The sequence below is a fragment of the Danio aesculapii genome, chromosome 24 (assembly GCF_903798145.1).
Source record: "Danio aesculapii chromosome 24, fDanAes4.1, whole genome shotgun sequence".
Taxonomy (NCBI): domain Eukaryota; kingdom Metazoa; phylum Chordata; class Actinopteri; order Cypriniformes; family Danionidae; genus Danio; species Danio aesculapii.
Genome location: NC_079458.1, coordinates 31,805,499 through 31,829,774, shown reverse-complemented (window position 1 = coordinate 31,829,774; position 24,276 = coordinate 31,805,499). Strand labels below are relative to the sequence as shown.

General features: G+C 34.4%; 1 protein-coding gene and 1 long non-coding RNA gene across 4 annotated transcripts in view; one reads left to right on the top strand and one right to left on the bottom strand.

The window, feature by feature from the left end:
- rttn (rotatin) overlaps window positions 1–24,276 on the top strand; it is a 133,911-nt gene that overhangs the window by 5,492 nt on the left and 104,143 nt on the right. For all 3 annotated transcript variants that reach the window (XM_056450524.1, XM_056450523.1, XM_056450522.1), the window contains exons 3-13: window positions 3,734–3,917; window positions 4,138–4,215; window positions 7,889–7,973; window positions 8,060–8,174; window positions 8,947–9,094; window positions 10,506–10,671; window positions 15,447–15,640; window positions 15,760–15,875; window positions 19,176–19,346; window positions 19,608–19,820; window positions 24,163–24,275. In XM_056450524.1, coding sequence (XP_056306499.1) covers window positions 3,734–3,917; window positions 4,138–4,215; window positions 7,889–7,973; window positions 8,060–8,174; window positions 8,947–9,094; window positions 10,506–10,671; window positions 15,447–15,640; window positions 15,760–15,875; window positions 19,176–19,346; window positions 19,608–19,820; window positions 24,163–24,275 — 1,583 coding nt within the window. The remainder of the gene's footprint in view (window positions 1–3,733; window positions 3,918–4,137; window positions 4,216–7,888; window positions 7,974–8,059; window positions 8,175–8,946; window positions 9,095–10,505; window positions 10,672–15,446; window positions 15,641–15,759; window positions 15,876–19,175; window positions 19,347–19,607; window positions 19,821–24,162; window position 24,276) is intronic.
- Window positions 8,058–24,276, bottom strand: part of LOC130218343 (uncharacterized) — a 67,005-nt gene continuing 50,786 nt past the window's right edge. Inside the window, exon 3 of the long non-coding RNA XR_008835939.1 lies at window positions 8,058–8,150. This is a non-coding gene — a long non-coding RNA (uncharacterized LOC130218343). The remainder of the gene's footprint in view (window positions 8,151–24,276) is intronic.

Below are 24,276 nucleotides of genomic sequence, written 5' to 3'. Positions count from 1 at the left end.
TCTTATTCCAAAATGGATTAAATTAATTTATTTCCTCAATTCTACACACAAACCCCATAATGACAATGTGAACATTTATTTTGAAATTGTTGAAAATTTATTAAAAATAAAAAACATGAAAAATCACATGTATAGAAGTATTCACAGCCTTTGAAGCTCTAAACTGAGCTCAGGTACATTCTGTTTCCACTGATCATTCTTGAGATGTTTCAGCAGCTTAATTGGAGTTCATCTGTGGTAAATTCAGTTGATTGGATATGATTTGAAAAGGCATACACCTGTCTATATAAGGTCTCAGGGTTGACAGTGCAGGTCAAAGAACAAACCAAGAAGACAAAGGAAGCATGAAGACAAAGGAATTGTTTGTAGACCTCCGAGACAGGAGTGTCTTGAGGCACATGGCTGGGGAAGGTTACATAAAAATTTCTGCTGCTCTGAAAGTTCCAATGAGCACAGTGGCCTCCATCATCCGTAAGTGGAAGACATTTGGAACCACAATGACTCTTGATCAGGGGAGAAGGGCCTTAGTCAGGAAGGTGATCAATAACCCGATTGTCACTCTGTCTGAGCTCCAGCATTCTTCTGTGGACAGAGGAGAACCTAACAGAAGGACAACCATCTGTGCAGCAATTCACCATTCAGGCCTTTGTGGTAAAGTGACCAGACAAAAGCCACTGCCTGCCTGGAGTTTGCCACAAGGCATCTGAAGGACTCTCAGACCATAAGAAACAAAATTTTTAGAAACTAAAATAGAACTCTTTGGAGTGAATTCCAGGTGCTATGTTTGGAGAAAACCAGGCACCGCTCATCACCAGGCTAATACCATCCCTACAGTGAAGCATGGTGGTGGCAGCACCATGCTGTGGGGATGTTTTTCAGTAGCAGGAATTGGAAGGCTAGTCAGGATAGAGGAAAAGATGAATGCAGCAATGTACAGATACATCTTGAATGAAAACCTGCTTCAGAGTGCTCTTGACCTCACACTGGGGCGACGGTTCTTCTTCCACCAACACAAAGACCCAAAGCACACCACCAAAATATCAATAGAATGGCTTCACAACAACTTGGTGAATGTCCTTGAGTGGCCCAGCCAGAGCCCAGACCAAAATCCAATAGAGCATCTCTGGAGAGATCTGAAAATCGCTGTACACTGACACTTCCCATCCAACCTGATAGAGCTTGAGAGGTACTGCAAAGAGGAATGGGCAAAAATTCCCAAAGACAGGTGTGCCAAGCTTGTGACATCATTTTCAAAAAGACTTGAGGCTGTAATTGCTGCCAAAGGTGCATCAACAAAATATTGAGCAAAGGCTGTGAATACTTATTTAAATGTCATTTTTTAGTCTTTTAGTCTTTTTAAATGTCTTTTTTTATTTTTAATAAATTTGTAAGGATTTAAAAAAATCTTACTTTACATTGTCATTATGGGGTATTGTGTGTAGAATTTTGAGGAAATAAATGAATATTATAATTATTCATTTGCTAAAAATTGATATTTTCTCAATTTATCTTAGTGGAGCGTTTTTAAATGAAAATTATATGTGTCAAATATTAAAGGGGGGTTTTAAGGAGCAAAAAAGCTGAAGTTTGATACAGCTTTTCCTTCTCCACTATACATTAAATTGTGTTTAGTTCATTTTTTTTCAGAGCAAAAAATACATAAAATTTTTATCTTTACCATGACATACAAAAGACGCCCACTGAAATGTGATCCAGTGTATCAGGAGAAGTTTATGTACCAAAAATTTAGTCAGCCATATTTAAAGCAAGAATTATCATGACATATTAAAAAGCTGGATTTTCACTTCCCCAATCACATCCCCAGCCAGGGGGTTGTAGCGCTCACCAGCGCTCCTCCCCAGCCTGCAACAGGCTGCCTTTGTGCCTAAAAAACTGCCCTTAATTTGCACGCACCCCTGGTGTATTGTCTGTCTATTCCTCTCACAAGTCTCATACATCAGTAGTGTTTTCTGATCCTTCCTTTAACAAACGAATGAATCGCCCATTGTAAGCATGTAGATTGCTAAAGCACTCCTTTCCCTCACACTTCCAATAATATCCAGGTAAGCACAGCATCTTCATGACTCATGACTTCAGGATCTGTTTGTATTTGCTGCTGTGTTAGTGGGCTGGGCCACAGGTTTAAGTTTTCCCGGGTTTGCACGCGCAACAATTGAGCGGGGCTTATGTTTCGTAGCCACGTAACGGCGAAACGGCTAAAGACTCGTTATGAAGACGATTCATTCTAACCACTATGAGTTGACTCTTTTTTTTTTTTTTTTTTTAGATGAATCAATAGTTTTAAAAACTGTCCACTTTCAGATTTAAGCCTTAGCTGGATATTTCACTTCACTTAGAGCTGTTTTACACACTACATGAAAGGTCATTTTCAAAAACCAACAATAGGGGCTCTTTAAATAGTTTTTGTCCATCAAAACACTGTGTATTACCCAGCATCTAATATAATTGAGTATGATCACCCATTCTTTTATATTGTTTAGAAAATACTGGTCAGAATGTGTGTGTTGTTTCCTTTTGACCTAAAAATGTTACGCTGAATGGCCATTGAATATAATTAATACCAAATCATTTCAGAATATCTTACCCAATGACTATTTTTGCTTGAAAATTTAAATAAATTAACTTCTGTAAACTAATTTTAATTCATACACTCAAATTATGTTTTACATTTTCTACAGAATAATTGTTTTTGTTTTGTTTACTTTAGAAATCATTGTATTGCATTTAGGGCTGGGCGATTAATCGAAAAGTAATCACAATTTCAGAACATTTAGAACCTATAATCGATCAACATTTTCAGGACGATTTTTTTCAATTACTTTCTTTACTCCCTGTTGGGTCACGTGACCCTGCACTGTTAAGGCTGATTTACTTCTGTTGCCGCTTCGCAGCTACATCTGATCTCTGGTTAAGTAGGATGATGGACCCATTCTTGAGCCTTATTTTGCACACATTGATGATGATTGCGTCTGAGATGACTTGGGGTGGCATATTTTCCATTACATTAAAATTATATTAATAAAATATTTGTTTACAGAAAATGCAAGAAATGCAATGTTTAAAATATTATCTACAGGATATACACAAGTTATTTTATTTAGAAGAGATATTGCCTATTTTCTACTTTTAATATGAAAAACACTGAAAATAATTAATTTTGTTTCCAAAAGTGCAAGTTATTTAGGCAATGTGTGTTTTAATTTCAGCTGGTCGATGTTTAATAATTAATCATAGATAGTAAATAGTGTGTGTTTCCTTCAGTTATTTTAAAATCAAGTAATGCACCCTTCGTATAAAATACTTGTAATTTGTGAGCACATTTACTGTACAAAACTTGTCAGTGAACTGTGAGGGCAAAAAATAAATAAATAAAATAATCATTCATTAATCGTAATCGAGTTAAAATGTTCAATTAATCGAGATTTTGATTTTGGGCCAAATTACCCAGCCCTAATTGCATTGTATTGCATTGCATTCAAGATAGCTAATGTCTAGAAGATAATATGTAAAATGGCTGTATTTATATCATCCGGCTGCACTTTCTCACTGACAGCGAGTGATGTTTTAATAGGCTTTTGTACATTGACACTATTCATTACCAATCAGATTGGGCGGGAAGAAAAAAGTATGAGTTGTCAACATCCACAGACAAATTATTCTGCTAGACATGTTTTGAATAGTATCTAATTTTGGTTTCCATGCCATGTCAAAGCACCCAACCGGAGCCCAAATGCTTCGAGAGGTCGGGGCTGTCGAATTCCTTACACAGCTCTCGCCTAATGTGGATCTTCGCCTCCGAACAATCGTAGACGGCGTCTTCGATCAGCTCTTCCACCTCCCAGGGGCCCTTCCTAGTTGTCCACCCACCACCTTCTACGAGCCACACTTGCAGACAGGTAAAAAAAACCCCATTACATCGGTTTTATATCCGTCCATTCTGCAGATTATTGTAGATATCGATGTCATTAGAAGTAATGTCAAAGTCCCGTTGAATAGCAGTCTGACAGCAGCTTCTGAATGAACATGAGTCGACTGTCTGATTCAAGGCAAAAGGAGAGCATGAAAGTGCTGGTATCCTGATTCGCTTTTCAACTACAGCTGCTTTTGTGTTCTCAGAAGAGGAGCCGGCAGCTGGGGGATTTTTCCAGTGCAGTAAACCCAAGCAGACAGATGCTCCCACCCCCAGAGTACCATGTAGGTGACATCAGCATCAAATTACTTTTTAGTTCAACTAACTTTTAAGGAGAAGATAAACTCGTTAAATCTTTAAAAACGGATCACTGGTGGAAAGTATGTGTTAATCTAATATCAACAGTGATAAGAATTGTCATATAAACAGGCATTATTTTGGCAAGGTTGGGCTTTAGGTATTCACATTTGCATGCTAATGTTTTGCTATGGTTATTATTATATATAACAAACAAAAAAACTGTTTTGCTTTCGTTTGTGGATTTCAGCAGTTTATTTTAAAGGGACAGCTTACCCAAAAATGAATATTTACTCTTTATTTACTCACACTGAAGTGGTTTCAAATCATCATGAATTTCTTTATTTTGTTGAACATTAAGGAAGATATTTTGCAGGAGGCTGGAAACCTGTGATCATTGACATGGTAAGAAAAACCAATACTATGGTTACAGGTTTCCAGATTATTCAGAATAGGTGAGTAAATGATGGTAGAATTAAAATATTCAGTTTATTCATGATAGTTTGCATTTGTATAATGTTATTATTATTATTTATTATATGCATATTTATATTTGGTTTAATAAAAACAAGTTTAGAATTGTCCAGCTGTCGGGATTTGGAGAGGCGTATGCATCACTATGTGGGGCATAAGAATAGTACTTTGTTCATTTATTTGTTTGCTGAATTTAGACATAGTTTTGAAACAAATCTTTGTACTTAACAAACAAAATTAAATATGTAGGCTAATGGATGTATTCAGTGGAGTTCATACAACACCGTTTCCTTATCCACTAAAGTAAAGGAGTAAAGAGTAAAAGTAAAGTAAAGAAGAGGTACTGTAAAGAGGCTGAATGGAGGAGGCTCGTTCTTTATCCTCGTGCTGCAGATGGTTAGTTTAACTGTTTTCTCACTAGTGAAGCGTTCAGTTTTTTCACTTACAAAGTCCACCATGTAAATAGTAAATGCACTATGGTGTGACGCAACTGACTCTCAAAGGGAATGTGAGATGAGACTCTGATTGGTTTAATGCACGTTATGATCAAAACACACACATAACTCATTAAGAGAACAAGCACAACCCTGCTAGATCATGCACCAGGACGCTAAGCGGAATTTTCCATCGTTAAAATGGCAAAAGTGGATTCGAACATGCCCTTATTGCTTTTGCGTCATGCGCTTTTGACTTTGTGCCTAGATTGTTAAAATCGAGCCCTAATTGTATACATATACTGCCATTTACTCTGTTTACTGCATTTGCCATATACTACCACTTGGATGAAGGAAGATTTTTTTAAGATAACAAGGATGCAGGTGCAGCATGGTGGCTCGGTAGTTAGCCTCACTGTCACCTCACAGCAAAGAGGTCACTGGTTGGAGTCCCGGCTGGACCAGTTGGCATTTCTGTGTGGAGTTTGCATGTTCTCCCTGTGTTCGCTCCAGGTGCTCTGTTTTCCCCCACAGTCCAATGACATGCGCTTTAAGTGAATTGGATAAGCTTAATTTGCCATAGTGTATGTGTGTGTGAATGAAACAAATGCTGGTTTGTGGCTGAAAATTCAGGCAACACCTGATAAATAAGAGACTAAGCTGAAGGAAAATGAATGAATGAATGAATGAATGAACAAGGATGCATTTGTTAAATAAAAGATACTGTTAAACAGTAATGTTGTGAAATGCATTAAGACTTATAACTCTTATGTTTTCTTTTCTAATAAAAATAAATATGTAATTTAACATTTATAACAGTCATTATAGCAGTTTTCAGTGATATAAGACTTTTTCACTCATTTCAATGTTAAAAATGACAATGTCAAAATTTGTTGTAGTTTTTGTTATCATTATTACTCATTCTCATGTCAGTCCTCACTAGGGTCAAAAATTAACAACTGCAAAATAAAATAAATTCCTCCACAAATCCATGATAAGTAATATGGCAAAAATAATAAAAAAAAATATATTTTTTGGTATTGCTTTTAGATTTGTACAATTGCATCAGATTTATTTTTTAAATGTGTTTTTTTTTTCAGTACTGAGCCTTATAATCAATGACATTAATGTTAAGCTTATGAATGCAGTAGCCAATCAGTGGTGTTAAATTAGTCACAGCTGAAAATGAGTTTTTTGAATTCACAAACTAACTAAATGCGTTCTGTGTGTTCATAAATTCTGTCATTTAAAATGACAAAGTGCTTAACAATACGTGTAAAAGATTCATTTCACCTAGAAGATGGACATTCAGACAGTTTTTCATAACTTGTGCTTACATCATTGACCAACATGTATTATCTGTAGCCAAATTATGACATGCTGTTAAATATAATCACATTAACATTGGTTAAATGTAATGTTTGAGCCTCCCAAAATATTTCTATATAATAATACATTCGATGAATGGTCGAAGGTTAAATGCATTTAAGCTTTTTCTAGCGCTTCTGAAAATGATTTGGTTATTTTTAGAAATTATTAACATTTATTTTCAGATCTGAGTTCAGTCTGACTCCAATTTTGATTTTTCCAATTATACAGTTGTGATATAATTTAGATTTTGATATTAAGTCCAATATACTTAATTGTAAGTTCATTAGGGACCAAACGCTGCTTAGAGTTCCACGCCATGGGATTGCGTTTCTTTCCACGGACATTATCTCCACATTCTAAAGTTAGTCAGAGGATGCAGGGTTAACTAATATCCAATCAGTCCGGTTGCCTCCTCTTCACTCGTACTAAAAAAGTTAATTTAGTAATTTCCATACAACTTGCTAAAATCAGCGATTAAGGGATTAAAAGGTCTTCATGCTGTCGTGCCTCCTGCTTCGTACCGTCAAATGTGCCTTAAAAATCAAAACAATCATGGCACAACATAATGAGAGCGCAGACTCCAATTAATCTACCAGATACAATGAATTTGGGAGACTCCAGAATTAGAAAAGGTTAACATTTATTTTCCAAACAAAAGTGGAACATGCCAGTTTAGAATCAAACAATAAAAACCAATTCAGAAGTAAATCCACAACATCAGTTACCCAAAGATGAATCTAAGAGTATAGATGGATGTCCAAATTATACATAGTGTTGAGCTTGAGAGCGTCGTCCTTCTCTTAGAATACCCTATGAGAGCAATGAAGCAATGTCAAAGTTAACCAGTGACTTAAAGATTTACTCATCTGTTGGGATTAATCAAAATGTATTAAAGATATTGAACAAAATCTTGTTACCAGTCAAATCAGAGTATTTATCAATACCAGAGGGGAATGAAAGTTCAGAAAAGAGGGCAAGAATGTGTCCATCCTGGGCATTTTTCTTCAGATACCAGAGTTTTGGTTGTTTTATTGCAGGTAACATTTAAGTCTGAGTAAAATCCATCCCTACACTGGTATAATTAATATTATCTGTTTATTTTATTTTGTTTTATTTGACTTGATTTCACAGTAGGCTAAATAGTATCTCAAAGCACCTCAAAAAAAGCTCAAAAAGGACCTAAATGTTCTTTTGAGTATCTTGTAGAAAACAAATATGTACACTTTTTTTATCAACATGCGACAATTATTGATTAAGCATTCTATCTAGCTCAAAAATCTTTCAAATAGACCCCGAACCACCCTTATTGTTAAATTCTGACCTTCACACTACACAGGACTTTAATATATTTTATGTCTTTTTTTGTTTCTTTACCCTGCAGTCAGTACTAGGTGCTTGAAGTTCTCTGTTTTTCCATGGCTGACTTTGAATACAACAGATCGACATATATTGTCATCAAATGAAAGGTACCCTCTGCTTGCTGTTATTTTACCTCATTTACTATAAAATATAAATCCTTCTGGCAAAATAACACCACTTACTCAATCATTAGTTCCCTTAGAAGCGACAACCACAACTTAGTACGGACCACCTGTGAGCTGCTTCGTGATGTCATCATGCAAGACTTCCCAGCTGAAATATTCCTGCAAAGGCCAAGTACAGTTCAAGTAAGACTTGAATTTAATTTCTGTCTTCAATCTGTCAGTTGTTTTAACCCCTGATGAGAGCTTCATAAGTTGAGTGACAGCGATGAAAGTGATATCGCGGGGCTCCATAATCCCCGTTCCGTTCTATAATTGAAATTCCACAGAATCTGATTGGCTGTCCAATGCCTGCAATTCCGGAAAGTATTGGAATGACAGCGACAAATCGTGTCTTATGTCTAGAACTGTACCGGGATGATTGGCTGGCAAGCTGACACATGCCGTTTTAGTACAAGCGTTTAAAACCAAGCGACAAGCATTGTTGTCTTTCTGTCAAAAATGTGTTGGCATGGATGCATTCGAGATTATCTGAGATATGCAGTCTCAGTGCTCTCAATGAAAATTATTTATCAGGCTGGGATAAAGTGGTTTGGAAGCGCTCTCTTCAGCTAATGCTCTTGAACTTTTGTGTAATTGTTTAAAAATTGAATGTGCCAGTGATTCCGACTCGGAGTGATCAGTTCAATTAGGTTTATTGAATCACTTTCATTCATTTGCATTGCTTTGGTACCACTGGAGGGGTAGTGCGTTTTAAATTGGTACAAATTACACAACTTAAAAGTCAGTATCAGGTGGCCTTTTATTTAGTGTCTAATTGAATGCAGAAGCAGCTCTCCTGAAAGGCTTGCACCATTTAGATCAGTTGTTTTTGTTATAACAGCTCTACACATGTCCTCGTGGGTTTACAAGACAACATCAGCTTCTGTTTTCATGTATTGCTGTTTTCCCCCTCTAGAGTCTGCTGTCACTTCTCGGTCTGAATGTTGATGGTGATGTCAGCTACCTGACGTTCCAGGCATTGGCCTGTCTGCAACAGCTTTGCAGGAACTTGAAGAGCCGCCTACGATTTTACAGAGATCCAAGCTTCTTCTCAGCCAAACAAGGTACCCCACACCATCTATTATGAATATGTAAACTTTTCCTAATGTGGGGGTTCGCTCCTAGCAGTTGAACTTTTTATTCGAATATTGCTCCATTTATACCTGATATTAACTCTTTCCCAGTCTTTTCCAGTTTTTTTGAGTATTTTTACCTAAATTTGATTCTAAATGTGCGTGTGTGCGTGTGTGCGTGTGTGTGTGTGTGTGTGTGTATGTATGTATGTATGTATATATATATATACACACACACACACACACACATTGAATTTGTTGAATTCTTCTTTCATCATTTGCAGTGTTTCCAAATTGCATTTTAATTTTTCATAACAATTTTTATATCTGTGTTTTATTATTTTCTGTGGTGGTTCATTCCGCTGTGGGGACCCCTGACAAATAAGGAACTAAGCTGACGTAAAATGAATGGATGAAGTATTTTCTGTAAAGCTGCTTCTGGCCATGACATGCTCACACCTAAATGGTTATAAGAGACATGTTTAAGGGATTATATGCAACATCCTTGATTTATTCTCTTGGGTAAGGCGAGATCTTCTCTTAAGGTTCATACTTAGAGGGAAAATGTGCTTAAAGCATTATAAAGCTTGAAGCATTAGTGTCAGTTCTCACTATCAGCCGATCACCATGACAAGGAATCGGTACTCGATATCAGCTGCAAAAATCGTGATTGGAGCATTCCTAGCTTTGACCCAGCTTGGCTGCCAGAGCAGCAATACTCCCCTGTCTGTACAAGAGTGATCTTGGTAAGTCAGTAAATACACCCTTAGGAAAAAGCAATATACCTAAGTAAAGGTCAAGTATAAAAGTATACTTTATTTAGTAAGTATACTAATATCAATGTACTAGTAGTGTACTTGAAATGTTCTTCCAGAAGCCCATTAAGATACACTGCATTGACAAAAGCTGCACACTTTGTGGATAAAAAAAGATATAAAAATAAATGTAAATTTTTAGCTTGTACGGTTGTACAGCTAAAATAATTGTTCAGTTTTTTTACTACTGTCATTAAAAGAAACAAATTTACACCATGACTCCTTGTGTCGGTGTCAGTCTGAACAGCCCCCCCCCCTCCCCCCAAATTGAAACATTAATTAATAATATTGATGTCCAGCTAAAAAACATGCATTTTATTTCTCTAAAAATGTAAACCGACAGTTATGGTGGTGCAGCGGGTGGGGGCAATCACTGTCCAGCAGAGCATCCTTCATTCAAATACCACATTTAGCAGCACGTTGTTTATTGGGATGTTCACAAAAAATATTTGCTGCAAAGTTATTTCAAAACTATTTTTACCCTTAAGCAAAGTATGAAACAGAGCTTTGTGACTATGCTAATCACAAAATGAATGAATGGGATAATTATCTTAAATCCTTAATTAATACCCATCTTGTTATTTCAGACCCCGTTTCTCAGAACTCCTCCATCTCGTACCCTCAGGAGGTGAGAGGAACCCAACGGTCTGGAGTTTCTTCTCCAGAAGAAAGCTCCCCCAGACCTTCTGTGGTGGGCAGGCCTGGTCAGCGGTTGCGTGGTGATGGCCAGGACGGAGACGCTGCTTCTGCTAGGTGCAGTATGGAAAACATTTACAATAATAATATCTCACAATATGGTCTCATAATATACCCCTTAGCCCTTCTCCTCACCCCTACCCCATGTGAAGAGGTAGTGATGTCCTAATTCTCTTTAGTCTGCAGGCATAGGGGTAAAAGGAAAAATCTTGAAATTGAGATTTTTCAGGACCGCACTACTAGCAAAGGGGTATGAGAAGATTCAACGTGGCTGCAAAACCGAACAACACGACCCACATATGTAAAAAAATGGCATTCATAAGGATTTTACTACAAACAAGCATTTGATTTATTACATTCATAATAACCCTAATGTGTTACAGTTGTAATCTTTCAAAAAACGTTTTGAAAAATCGATCAGCAACATATTATAAATTCTGATAGACTTACCCAATCATTTGACAGAATAGGCCAGTCTGTCAGCATGTAGTTTAGCTTTTTTGCAGCACATCTGGTATAATGTTAAGGTTGTTTTGTTTTTTTTTGTGGTTCCATCCATGCATACTGTCTAAATACCGTACATTTTCTTGCTTCTTGAGACATGATCCACCAGACCTAATGGGGGACGCCTGAGTGAAGCTCATATGATTTTGTGCTGAAAACAAATGGGTCTGATTACTCCGAATGCCATTTTCAGTTCAGAAAACACAAGATGCACCGCACTGCCTTTTTGTTGACATTAGTATAGAGCAGTGTGCTGCAATTTTTTTAATTGTGACTCGGCAACCACCCTATCAACGGTCTTGGGGCTGGAGCCCATGATGTCGAATTTGCACGGTTTTCAGCACATTGAAGATTATAGAGTTAATGCTCTCTCAGTACTTTAAAGCTTGACTTCCATGTGAATCATTTGAAAATGCTCACCCCATGCTGCTTGCAACGTGTGCTAGTGAAAACTAGGCATGGGACTATAATCGTTTTCAAGTTATACTGCGGTTTGGAAGAAGTTTTAAAACCACCAAATACTCTATTATATCGGTCCTAAGGTATGTTTAAGATTTTTTATTTATTTACATTTTTTTAGACAACAGTATTTCCAGCAAAAAAGATGATAAATTGTAAAAGAAATAAAAAATCCCAATTTTTGAAACTAATGAAGGCTGCAGAAATCAGTTAAATTATTATATATATGTATTCAGTTAAAATATTTAGACTGAAATGTTTACTGTTTCAAAATATTTGAAATGTTTCTCAAATCAAAATCTGTTGTGTTCAAAGGGGAAAAATGTTTAGTTTTTTACCCAGACATTTAAAAAGAACACATTTTAGAGCAGTAATCACAATACAGTGAAACCGTGATATTATTCAAAGTTTATCATACCGTCAGAATCTTATACCGGCCCATGTCGAATGATGAAATGAGTGTGTATGTGTTGTAGTGGTGTACCATTTCTTAGGGGAAAATGTCTATCAATACCCTTTACATGTTTTTTCAAGGGCCAAAGGGGAAGGTGAAGGGGTATGGATATAAAATATAACTGTGGCCAGTATTACTTAGAGCATCTCGATTCAGACACCTATGCAATCTTAATTATACATTTTTTGAATAATTTATTATTCTATTGACATTTACAGCGGTACATTTAAAGCTGTGTTTGGTCCAGAGAGAGCAGTTGTAATATATGGTTATGAAACGGCTTTCGTCTTTAGTCTTTTCAGCTTGTATAATTGGGGTATTTCTGTTTCAAACATTCAGATTGTCACAGAAGTATTGGGAAAGCAGTTTATAGTGGGGATACAGATAGAGCTGTTGAACTATTAATCATACTATTACATAACTTTGGCGGACTGTTTATGTTTATTATCCTTATTTAAATGACACACCAATGTATATATGCAAATACATGTATAGAAAATGTTTATTTCCATTTATATATTTATATATAAACTATTTTTATACCACAAAATTATATATAATGTAAACATTTTTAGCATATATACATGTATTTGTGTGCAATTATGTACACATAATAAATATACACAGCATACAGTTTCCTCAAAAATATCAATTCATGTTGAAGTCTTTGAGTGAGGTGTTGATTTAAATTATATAATAATATAATTTTTATTTGTTTAAAATATACATTTTACTTAAAACTCATAACATAAAAGCAAAAACAATTGTCAGCTACTAAATTGCTTGTTATTTTGTAAAGTATTACCAGAATCATAGGAGAATTGTAATCTCTATTTAAAAACATATTATAGCTTTACAATAAGGTTGTATTAGTTAACTCTAAATAATGGATTAGTAAAGATAATAAACAATCAACAACAAGTATAGTTCAACCAAAAATGAAAGTCTATCATCATTTATTCATCTTTTACTTTTTTCTTTCTTCGATTGACCACAAAAATAATTTGTTTTGAAGAAAGCTGGAAACCTGTAATCATTGACTTCCATAGTATTTGTTTTTTCTGCTATGGAAATCAATAGTTACAGGTTTTCACCTTTCTTCAAAATATCTTCTTTAGTGTTCAACAAAAGAAAGAAACTCATAAAGGTTTGCTATCACTTGAGGGTTAGTAAATGGTGAGTAAACTTAATTTTTTTCTGGTGAATTATCCCTTTTAAGCATTGCTTAATATTTATTAATGTTAGTTAAACATATACTAATGTGTTACTGCATTAGTTAACTTTGACTTTCAGCATTACATAATCCTTGTTAACAGGGCTTGACATTAAGACCCGCCAACCCGCTGGTTAGAATTTTTGTAAATTGTAGTTTTTCTAAAAGCAGGGTTCGACAATAAGGATGGCCCAATATGTGTGCAAATGTGATCTTAGAATCGAAAAGCAGCACGACTGACAAAAGTTATTGTGTTCGCGCAAGCTAAAGAAGGCAGATAAATTACTAATGGGAGAATGATCACTCGTGCACACCACATCAACTGTTTAAAAAGCGATGGCCTAACCTTAACCGTGTGCACTTGATCGTCCTTTCATTATCACCTGCTTTATTTTGCTTACAGTTATTTTGGTTAATATGGTTTAATTATTATTGTTACAATAAAATAGCTTTAATAGGAGATAAACTCCTGATTTATGTGTAGTTAACTGGTGAAATGACACCTATTTTTTAAATGTCAGTTGTTTTGTTTTTTTAAAGGAAGGTTTTGTTGAATGTATACAGCTAAGTTTAGCTTGTTTTGACACTAAGAAATAATTATTTATTTATTTTTGGTGTGGTCAGAGATAAATTTGGTAAATCCTTAATTTTGAGCCTTGAAAAGTCATGTAAAATAAAAACTAATAGCAATGCAACACTATGAAACCACAAGCAATTTGCTCATGCACTCTGTGCAAGCTCATACACAACACACAAATTTAACACAATTTAAATCAAGTAATTTTAGCATGCCAAAGTCAAATTTATGCAAATAAAATTTATTTTCCCAACAACAAAATAGTAGCTAGTAATAATGGCGAGTGGCTAGTAATGTTGGAAATCTACTAGCCACAGTGGGTGGTGATCAAAAAGTTAATGTCAAGGCCTGCTTGTTAATGTGAACTTACTCATGTTCTTATATATCTCTGTACTAGGGATGCTCAAAATAACCGTTAACCTAAAGGGCGCATTTTTTAACCGATTAATGATATCAGTTAAATCATAAAAAAAATATTGTATCATATATATATATATATATATATATATATATATATATATATATATATATATATATATATATATATATATATATATATATATATATATATATATATATATATATTATAGTTTTGCTGCATAAGGGGCTGATCACAGCGTGTTTTGTGTACCTCGCGTTTTTGCCGTTACGCGCTGTGTGACCCCAGTTGAGATAAAAGTCAACTCCACGTTATGTCATTCTTCAATCAAATGAAAGCAGAGGCAGGGTTTCCGTTGAGGTGACAGCAGTGTTTGTGTTGTCAAGGCGACAACTTTTAAAGATGGCGGAGAGACTAGTTGTCGTTGTTTCAATTTATCGAGGGGTTTTCTAGTGACATAAAAAAGAGCACCGCGCCTCTTTTTTTCGTAAACAAAAAAGAAGTCTTGCCAAAGAAATCTAAAGAAGCCTTTTTTTCAAATATTTTCAAATGATGGTTAACAGAGCAAGGATTTTTTTCACAGTATTTTCTATAATATTTTTTCTTCTGGAGAAAATTTTATTTGTTTTAATAAAAGCAGTGTTTTATTTTTTTTTAACTATTTTAAGGTCAATATTAATAGCCCCTTTAGCAATATTTTTTTTTCAGTTGTTCACATAACAACCCACTGTTATACAATGACTTGCCTACAGTAATTACCCAACTTGCCAGTTACCCAACTTGCCAGTGTTTGAATGAGTAATTAAATGAGTTATTAAAACTATTATGTTTAGAAATGTGTTGAAAAAAATCTTCTTCCCGTTAAACAGAAATTGGGTAAAACCTATACAGGGGGTGAATATTTCTGGAAGACTAATAATTCTGACTTGTATATATTAAAAATAATACTTCATAAAAAAAAAGAGTATCAAAACAGTTTTGATTCTCAATTTATACAAAATCGTAAAGCATATGGTCTTATGGTTTTCACTGTATTTTTGATCTAAAAATGCAGCATTAGTGTCTTGTGCACTACAAAGTAGTACATATAAAAACTGCAAATTGTATGCCAGGAAAATAGAGAACTAAGAATAGCAGAAGTATTCGTCATCACCTTAACATCCTTTTTTTATTTATTTTTTTATTATTGCTCACAAGCATTCACGTCCTGCTCGATTAAGGATTCCTTTTGATTTGTGCGTTCCAGCGGCAGCAGCAGCAGTCAGAGAGGGGCTCCCCTTAGGCCAGCCCAGCAGTCTCCCCTCCCGCCTGCCCACCCGGAGCTCCCCCCGGAGATGATGATGGAAACGGAGGACTCGCTGGAGCTCCAGCTGCAGCAGTGGAGCCTGGCTAGATTCGCCGTGGCAGCCGTAGAGCACGCTCTGCCTCTCATCAGGACAGGTGAGGGTCCTCTTAAACCCTCTTTTCCCGTTTCAAATGCACCCACAGCTGCTGCCGTTCCCCCTCACACGTGTGCTCCCATTGCTCACCATACTCCCTTTTTTTTTTTGGATTCTCAGAAAGCCTGAAGGTTTTCCAGCGGGTGCTAGAGCTGCTGGCGGAGGCGCAGGGGCTGCTGGGAGACAGCGTAGCCCCTGAGGTGTGGGACGAGCACAGCCTGACTGCGACAGAGCTGGCAAGTGTCTTCAACAACACTCCTCCACGGTGCAGATTCACTGATGTCTGCATTAGTGAATACAAACACACACCTGTCGCCGCTCCGTTTCACCCACTCCACTCACTCTGAGGGACAGATGGTCATTGTGGAATGTTAAGCTATCAGCGCAAATCAGTCATGGCACGAGCGTTGTTTTTTCAGGCCAGGTTCACCATTTAGAATTCCCTCCGCTCGCTCCTCCTGACTACCCAATGCATCTGTTGTGCCCGTTCATATCATTTGTATTGGTTTAAAAATGCAACAAGGCTGTATTTTATAGCAATGGCTAAGATGAAATAACAATGAACGTTATATTATTTAGTTGTGTTTCGATTTTGGCTTCTAACAATTATGAAAGAACATTAATCAAGATAAAACGATTATCATATGCCGCCCCCTTTCCAGTTGTACTCATTTGATGCTCTGCAAAGCTTAGTTTCATATGAAAATTACTGAAGCGTGTACTGTAATGTAACGTTTACAGCACGGTATGTGCATCATTCACTGATGTACATTTGAATCATTCATGTTTTTAAAAGCTCGAAAGAGATCGCATGCTGTTGGGTATGTGTGTGTGTGCGCACTCAGCCTCAGAGAGGAGCAGAGCATACACACCTAAAGTCATCTTAATGTGAGCGCTTTAATGGTCAAATACATGCAAATTTGTGTCTAAACGCTGTGTTTAGTGATTATTTATATTAACCCTCATTTATGTAATAAACAAACGAGATGAGAATCAAAAGACATGTGAAAGTGAAACCATAAATCAGAACTGTACTGCTCTTAAAGTGACAGCGCACAATATTCCTGCTGCTGACTGTTTTTATCATTAATCAAACAACAAAAGGACAAAATCACTCACTGCTCTTGACTGAAGGACTTTTGTAGCTATAATTCAAGTTTTAGTCTTAAAGCACAGTTTGTTTCATATTTTTATACTACTGTATTTATTTCCATTTTCTTATTTACAGGGAGGAAAATAACTGTGTATATATACAGTTGAAGTGAGAATTATAAGCAACCCTTTATATATATATATTTTTTCCAATTTCAGTTTAATGGAAATATTTTTTTTCAACTTATTTTTAAACATAATAGTTTTAATAACTCATTTCTAATTACTGTTTTCTTTTATCTTTGCTATGATGACAGTACAAAATATTTTACTAAATATTTGTCAAGATACAAGCATTCAGCTTAAAGTGACATTCAAAGGTTTAATTAGGGCATTTAGGCAAGTCATTGTATAACAGTAGTTTCTTCTGCTGACAATCAAAGCAATATATTGCTTAAGAGGGTTAATAATATTGACCTTAAAAAAGATTTCTAAATATTTAAAGCTGCTTTTATTCTAGCCAAAATAAAACAAAAAAGACTTTCTCCAGAAGAAAAAAATTATAGGAAAAACTGTAAAAAAAAAAAAAAAAAAAAAATTTCTTGCTCTGTTAAACATCATTTAGGAAATATTTATAAAAAAAAATTCACAGGAGGGAGAATAATTTTTACTTTAACCGTATATCGTTTTGAATAATTGTAAAGACAATTATAACCAAAATAATCTTGATTATGATTTTTTTCCATAATCAAGCAGCCCTAGCGTTAATGTATTTTGTACAGTTGTGTACTTTTAACAATGATGTAATATTTACAGTATTTATAGGTGAAGCTAAATTTATAAATGAAGTAATGGTTGTTTCTTGTTCGGTCATGATACTGTAGCTAGTACATACATTATGCAGTGCTAAAGTGTTGAGCCTTTATTGAAGCTTCACCAAATAAACATTTATATTTGATATAATGATATCAAACTGTAATATTTTATCGCAGAAAATTTAATTATTTTACATTATATGCTGTGTTCTATGCTATATTTTAACATTTAGATATCAGAAACTAGTCAGCTTTGTTTTATAAATCTTATAGTAATATATTACATTATATTCTATTGTGTTACATTGTATATAATGTAATATAATTAACATTATAATATACATTATATTGTTTTATAGAGTATAATTGTGTAAGAAGAATTTACTAACATGTTCGTTTTGTTAGCACTAGCTAACTAGACATGTCAACAAACAACATACTTTTCATTGTGAATTTGTGTTCATTTCAGTGTTTGTTTATGCATAATTAATAGTTGTAAGTTTTTAATATTTATAAACAAATGAGCAGATGTTATCAATAATTTTTAGTTAAAGCTTTATGTAAAGCATATTTATGTCACAATTTTATAAAGTGTTAACTATTACAATGCTCAGCATAATTGACTACACCCCATATTGAAAATGAATATTTTGTCCATTCTCAGTGAATATAGGCAATGTATTTGGGTGCATTTAAACAAAACAGATTTATTAAACAGATATGTTTATTAAAATAATATTTTAGTCACCAAACATATTTAGAAATTGAAAGATAATACAATCAAATTCAAGCAAAATATTGCAAAACTATTAGAAACTACAAAATTTTAACTAAATTTTTCAATCTTTTGCTTTTGTATTTAATATTTTTCTATAACATATAAATTTTGGTGAACTAGTTGTTGGATTGCTATCATAAGTTATTTTGTTAGATAAGCTTCATATTTGGCTTCAGTACTGTCTAATTTACTGTCTTACTGTCTTAATGTACAGTACATGCACAAATATAATATTGTATAGTTTCCTATTAAACATGAATTTAAGAGAGATTTGTGAGGGGTGTATTTATATATGCTAAGCACTATATGTGCTATTATAATTTACATACAATGAACACCACTCAAGATTATGTTAATTCATGATGCATAAACTAATGTGAACACACGCAAGTAGCAACAAGCAGATATTTAGTCATGTTTCAGAAACGTTAACCATCACAACCTAGAGTTTTACCATAGTAATTATGCAAAGTTTACTTTTTCATTCAGTTTATGAGTGTTTTACATAAAATGACATCAACGTATTGTATACCATGGATTATGTAGGTCGCATGGCACCAAATTGGCCTCGTCCAATGATGTTCATTGCCTCTAGAAATCTTTTTAAACGAACTCATTGTGTGTGCACCTATGAGAACATTCCCCAGCGCATATGATTATGTATATTTCACGGCGTGCCTCTCTCCCTCATTGATCTTTAATGCACGCTCATGGCGTTTTTATCTTGAAAAACTGCTGTCATCTGAAAACTTTCTTTGAAATGCACAGGGCTCTTGCTGCCCCCTGCTGGTGGTAAAATGACATGCTCTTACTAACATCAGTCTTTCTTTACATGTGTTTTTTTTTTTAAGAGGGAGAAATTACAGACATGTATAGAGATTTTGGGAGATGTTATATGCTACCACCATGGCATGACTTCCTCAGAACATCCAGAATCGTCTCTGATCCACCATCGAATGGTCTTTATGGGCACTGCCGTTTTCACAATACGTCTCCTGCAAACCTTGTTACCTGTGGAGAAGGTGAGTGAGCATATGGCCGTGCCATTCTTAGACATTAATAAGCCGTGCCACCACCGTCGCTCAATGGACATATGGCTGTGTCCTTCATGGTCATTATTAAAACAAATGAGAGTGGGAAACACACCAGAAGTTCACAGTGAAAGGGTCAATTGTTCAGTTAAGCTCCAGACCTAAGGACCACACTGTAATTGCAGACAAATCCATTAGTGTGTTATTTTTTAGTGTGTTTTTTTACCTTGTGTGTGTTGTCTTTACAAACAGGCTGCAGATAATCTTCGGGAAAGTACCGTGGCTGCCATTTTCCTGTTGTGTCTTGATATATCCTTCAGCGCGGCGTTCCCTGTCATCCATGAGTCAGCTGTGGCGTATCTAGAGCAGGCTTGCTTTGAAAGATACAGCCTGTATCGAAGAGTGTCCCGTCTTTTTCATTGCATGGAGGCGACGTGCACTTTTTTAAAGGATGCACAGGCTGAGGTAATGATTAGGGATACATTCAGTCAATACATGCTCAAATATTCAGATTTTGGGCAGCACTTTAGTTTGGGTCACAATTCGTGCTATTAACTTGTAGCTTATTACCTGCCCTTTATTAAGATATTAACTGTTCATTAGTAGTTATAAAGTATGATCTTATTCTACATGCCTAATCCTACCCAAAACCTAAACCCTACCTTATTAACTATTAATAAGCAGCTAATTAGAAGTTTATTAAACTAGTAGTGTTACTTAGTGGTTCGTTAATATCTGAAATGTTACCCAATTGTGTTGTAACAATTCACACCATTTAATACTGGCTTATTAGCTGCTTATTAAGGGTTTATTAGCACTTCTAAAGTATGAACCTATTTTACATCCATAATCCTACCCAATGTCTTAACACAACTACCTTACTATTAATATGCAAGGTAGCACTTTAGTTTAGGTCATAATTCATGCACTTTACCGCTGGCTTATTACCTGTCTATTATTAAGATATTAACAGTTCATAGTAGTCATAAGGTATGATCTTATTGTGCATCCCTAATCCTATATAAAACCTAAACCCACCTTCTACCTTGTTAACTATAAATAAGCATCTTATTAGAAGTTTATTAAGCTTGTAGTGTTACTTATTGGTTTGTTAATATCGTGTATTGTGACCTAAGGTGTTACCCAATTGTGCTGTAGCAATTCACACCATTTACTACTGTCTTATTGCCTACTTATTATTAAAGTGTTAACTGTTTATTAGCACTTCTAAAGTATGAACCTATTTTACATCCATAATCGTTCCCATTGTCTTAACCCAACTACTACCTTACAAACCATTAATGACCAGATTAACACTTTTGTTTGGGTCACAATTCATGCTATTTACTACTGGCTTATTACCTGCCTGTTATTAAGATATTAACAATTCATTAGTAGTTATTAGGTATGATCTTATTCTACATTCCTAATCCTTCCCAAAACCTAAACCCGCCTTCTACCTTATTAACTATTAATAATTAGTCATGTATTAAGCTTGTAGTGTTAGCTAATGGCTTGTTAATGTCGTGAATTGTGACCTAAAGTGTTACCCACTTTTGTTGAAACTTCACACCATTTACCACTGGCTTATTACCTGCCTGTTATTAAAGTGTTAATTGTTTATTAGCACTTCTAAAGTATGAACCTTTTTTACATCTAAAATCCTAGCCAATATCTTAACCTAACTACTACCTTACAAACTATAAATAAGCAGGGTAGCACTTTTGTTTGGGTCTCAATTTATGCACATAACTACTGGCTTATTACCTGCCTGTTATTAGGATATTAACTGTTCATTAGTAGTTAATAAGTATGATCCTATTCTACATCCCTAATCCTACCCAAAACCTAAACCTAACTTTAACCTTGTTAACTCTTAATAAGCAGCTAATTAGAAGTTTAGCAGTGTTACTTAATAGTTTGTTAATATCGTGAATTGTGACCTAAGGTGTTACCCACATTTGTTGTAACTTCACACCATTTACTACTGGCTTATTACCTGCCTGTTATTAAAGTGTTAACTGTTCATTAGTAGTTATAAAGTGTGATCCTATTCTGCATACTTAATCGTACCCAAAACCTAAACCCTACTTTATTAACTATTAATAAGCCTTATTAGAAGTTTATTAAGCTAGCAGTGTTACTTGGTGGTTTTTTAATACCTAAAGTGTTACCCAATTGTGTTGTAATAATTCACACCATTTACTACTGCCTTATTACCTGCTTATTAAGGGTTTATTAGCACTTCTAAAGTATGAACTTATTTTACATCCATAATCATACCCAATGCCTTAACCCAACTGCCACCTTACTAACTATTAATAAGCAGGGTAACACTTTAGTTTGGGTCACAATTTATGCTATTAATTAGCTTATTACCTGTCTATTATTAAAATATTAACAGTTCATTAGTAGTTATAAAGTATTATCTTATACTGCATCCATAATTCTTTCCAAAACCTAAACCCAACTTCTACCTTATTAACTGTTAATAAGCAGCTTATTAGACGTTTATTAAGCAAGTAGTGTACTTGGTTTGTTAATATTGTGAATTGTGACTTTAAGTGTTACTCACTTTTGTTGTAACAATTCAAACCATTTACCACTGGCTTATTACCTGCTTATTATTAAGTGTTTATTAGCACTTCTACAACATGAACCTATTTTACATCCATAATTGTACCCAATACCTTAACCCAACTAATACCTTACAAACTATTAATAACCAGGTTAACACTTTAGTTTAGGTCATAATTCATGCTATTAACCAATTGTTTATTCTATTATTCATTAGTATATACATAGTTATAAATTATGATCTGATTCATCCCTAATTCTACCCAAAACCTAAACCCACCTTCTACTTTATTAACTATTAATAAGCAGCTAATTAGTGATTAATTAATCTTGTAGTGTTAGTTTGTTAATACCTAAAGTAAAGTGTTACCGTAAGCAGCTTATTAGTAGTTTATTGAGCTGAAGGTCTTAGTTAATGGTTTGTTAATAGTGTGAATTGTACCTTAAAATAAAGTGCGACCAAATTTTTATGTGAGGTGATAAATAGATGATTGGTTTTGTTATCTGGTTATTTGTTGTCAGTTCAATATTTTTTGTTTGAAAGAACAAAACAACAACAACTACAATAAATGTTTTAAAGATAAAGATTTTGAGTCATTTTGCTGAAGGCTGAGGTAGTTATTGAAGAACTGGTTTATAAGATATGATTTAGAAGAAAATATTTTTCCCAGTGGATTCTTTAAGGCATGCACTGAAATTAAAATGATGGTCGATATGGATCTGTTCAATTATTTTCTCATGTTGTATGTGATTTAAAATTAAACACTGTTGTCTAAAAAACACAAAAACTAAAACATAAAAATTTTGACCGAGTCAGGTGTTTTCTGGTTATGATTTGGAAACCTTCAGGAGCAACTCATTTGTAGGATTTAAAATAAATAAAAAATTAAATAAATGTAGATTTAGACTAACTATTTCATTGAACTAATAAGTTACTAAATAAGTTGAAGGAATTTTTTTAAATTAACCAATTTGTTTTTAATGTTAACAATTATTTTCTTTGAAAAGGCCTGATGATGATTTATATTTTTGTGTACATGAATAAGAATTTTTTTTACCACATTGTCCATTATTGCATTTCCATTCTGTCCGAAATGAACCATAATTGTACATTTTAGTTTCAAAAGCTATTGTAAGTTATAAATTATTGATTTTACCAGTGTTGGGGAAAGTTACTTTTGAAAGTAATGCATTACAATATTGAGTTACTCCCCCCAAAAACGGTACTAGTTGCATTACCTAGTTACTTTTTATGGTAAGTAATGCATTATGTTACTTTTGAGTTACTTTTGGGTTACTTTTTATCACCTGGCTGAGGCTTGATTCCTTTGTCTTTCTTTCTTTCTTTCTTTCTTTCTTTCTTTCTTTCTTTCTTTCTTTCTTTCTTTCTTTCTTTCTTTCTTTCTTTCTTTCTTTCTTTCTTTCTTTCTTTCTTTCTTTCTTTCTTTCTTTCTTTCTTTCTTTCTTTCTTACTTACTTACTTACTTACTTACTTACTTACTTACTTACTTACTTACTTACTTACTTAGAGGAGTTCTGTAATTAACAATGCACTGTATAACCTACATTTACCAATAAAAAAAACTAATAAAAATAATATTTTAGGATAATATTATCTAAGAACTTCCTGACCCCAGAACTATACATGCCGTGTATACAGAATATTGAAAGTTTAAAGCAATGTGTTTGCTACTTTTGTACTATTTGTCTTAAGCAAAATCACTGTCCATCAAGACAATCCCCTTTTCCTTTTTTCGATGCCTTCAAAATAATGATCACATGCTCTCATTGACTGCATGATGCATTGTGGCTACTTTATATTTAATTCAGCAATTAATTTGTTTAAAAGCTAATTAATTAAACTAAAAATTAACTCATGTTACATTTTCAAAAAAGTAACTCAAATAGTATTACTTATTTAAAAAAAAACTTATTTTATTTTTTACTCGTTACTTAGAAAAGTAATGTTATTACGTAACTCGTGTTAGTTGTAAACGTTACCCCAACACTGGATTTTACCATATCGGTGTGTACACATTCTAACAATGTGAATAACTGTAACCAAGTTTGAAGTCAGAATTGAACAAAATGTTTCACAGTGTTATTAAGTCTCTTCCTACCCAAAGCGTCCCCACAACATATTATAAACTACAACTACAGTTACCAAAATTTGCATTCATATTTGAAGTAGTTTAAGTAAAAGCTGTTTAACTGAAATGTTTCTTTCCAGGGCGATAAGAACTGGCACGAACTCTTGGAGCTTGCTGACCAAGGGATAGATGCTTTTCCATATCATCAGCACCTACCGATGGTGAAGGAATGTGTGCAGATTTGCTCCTACCTG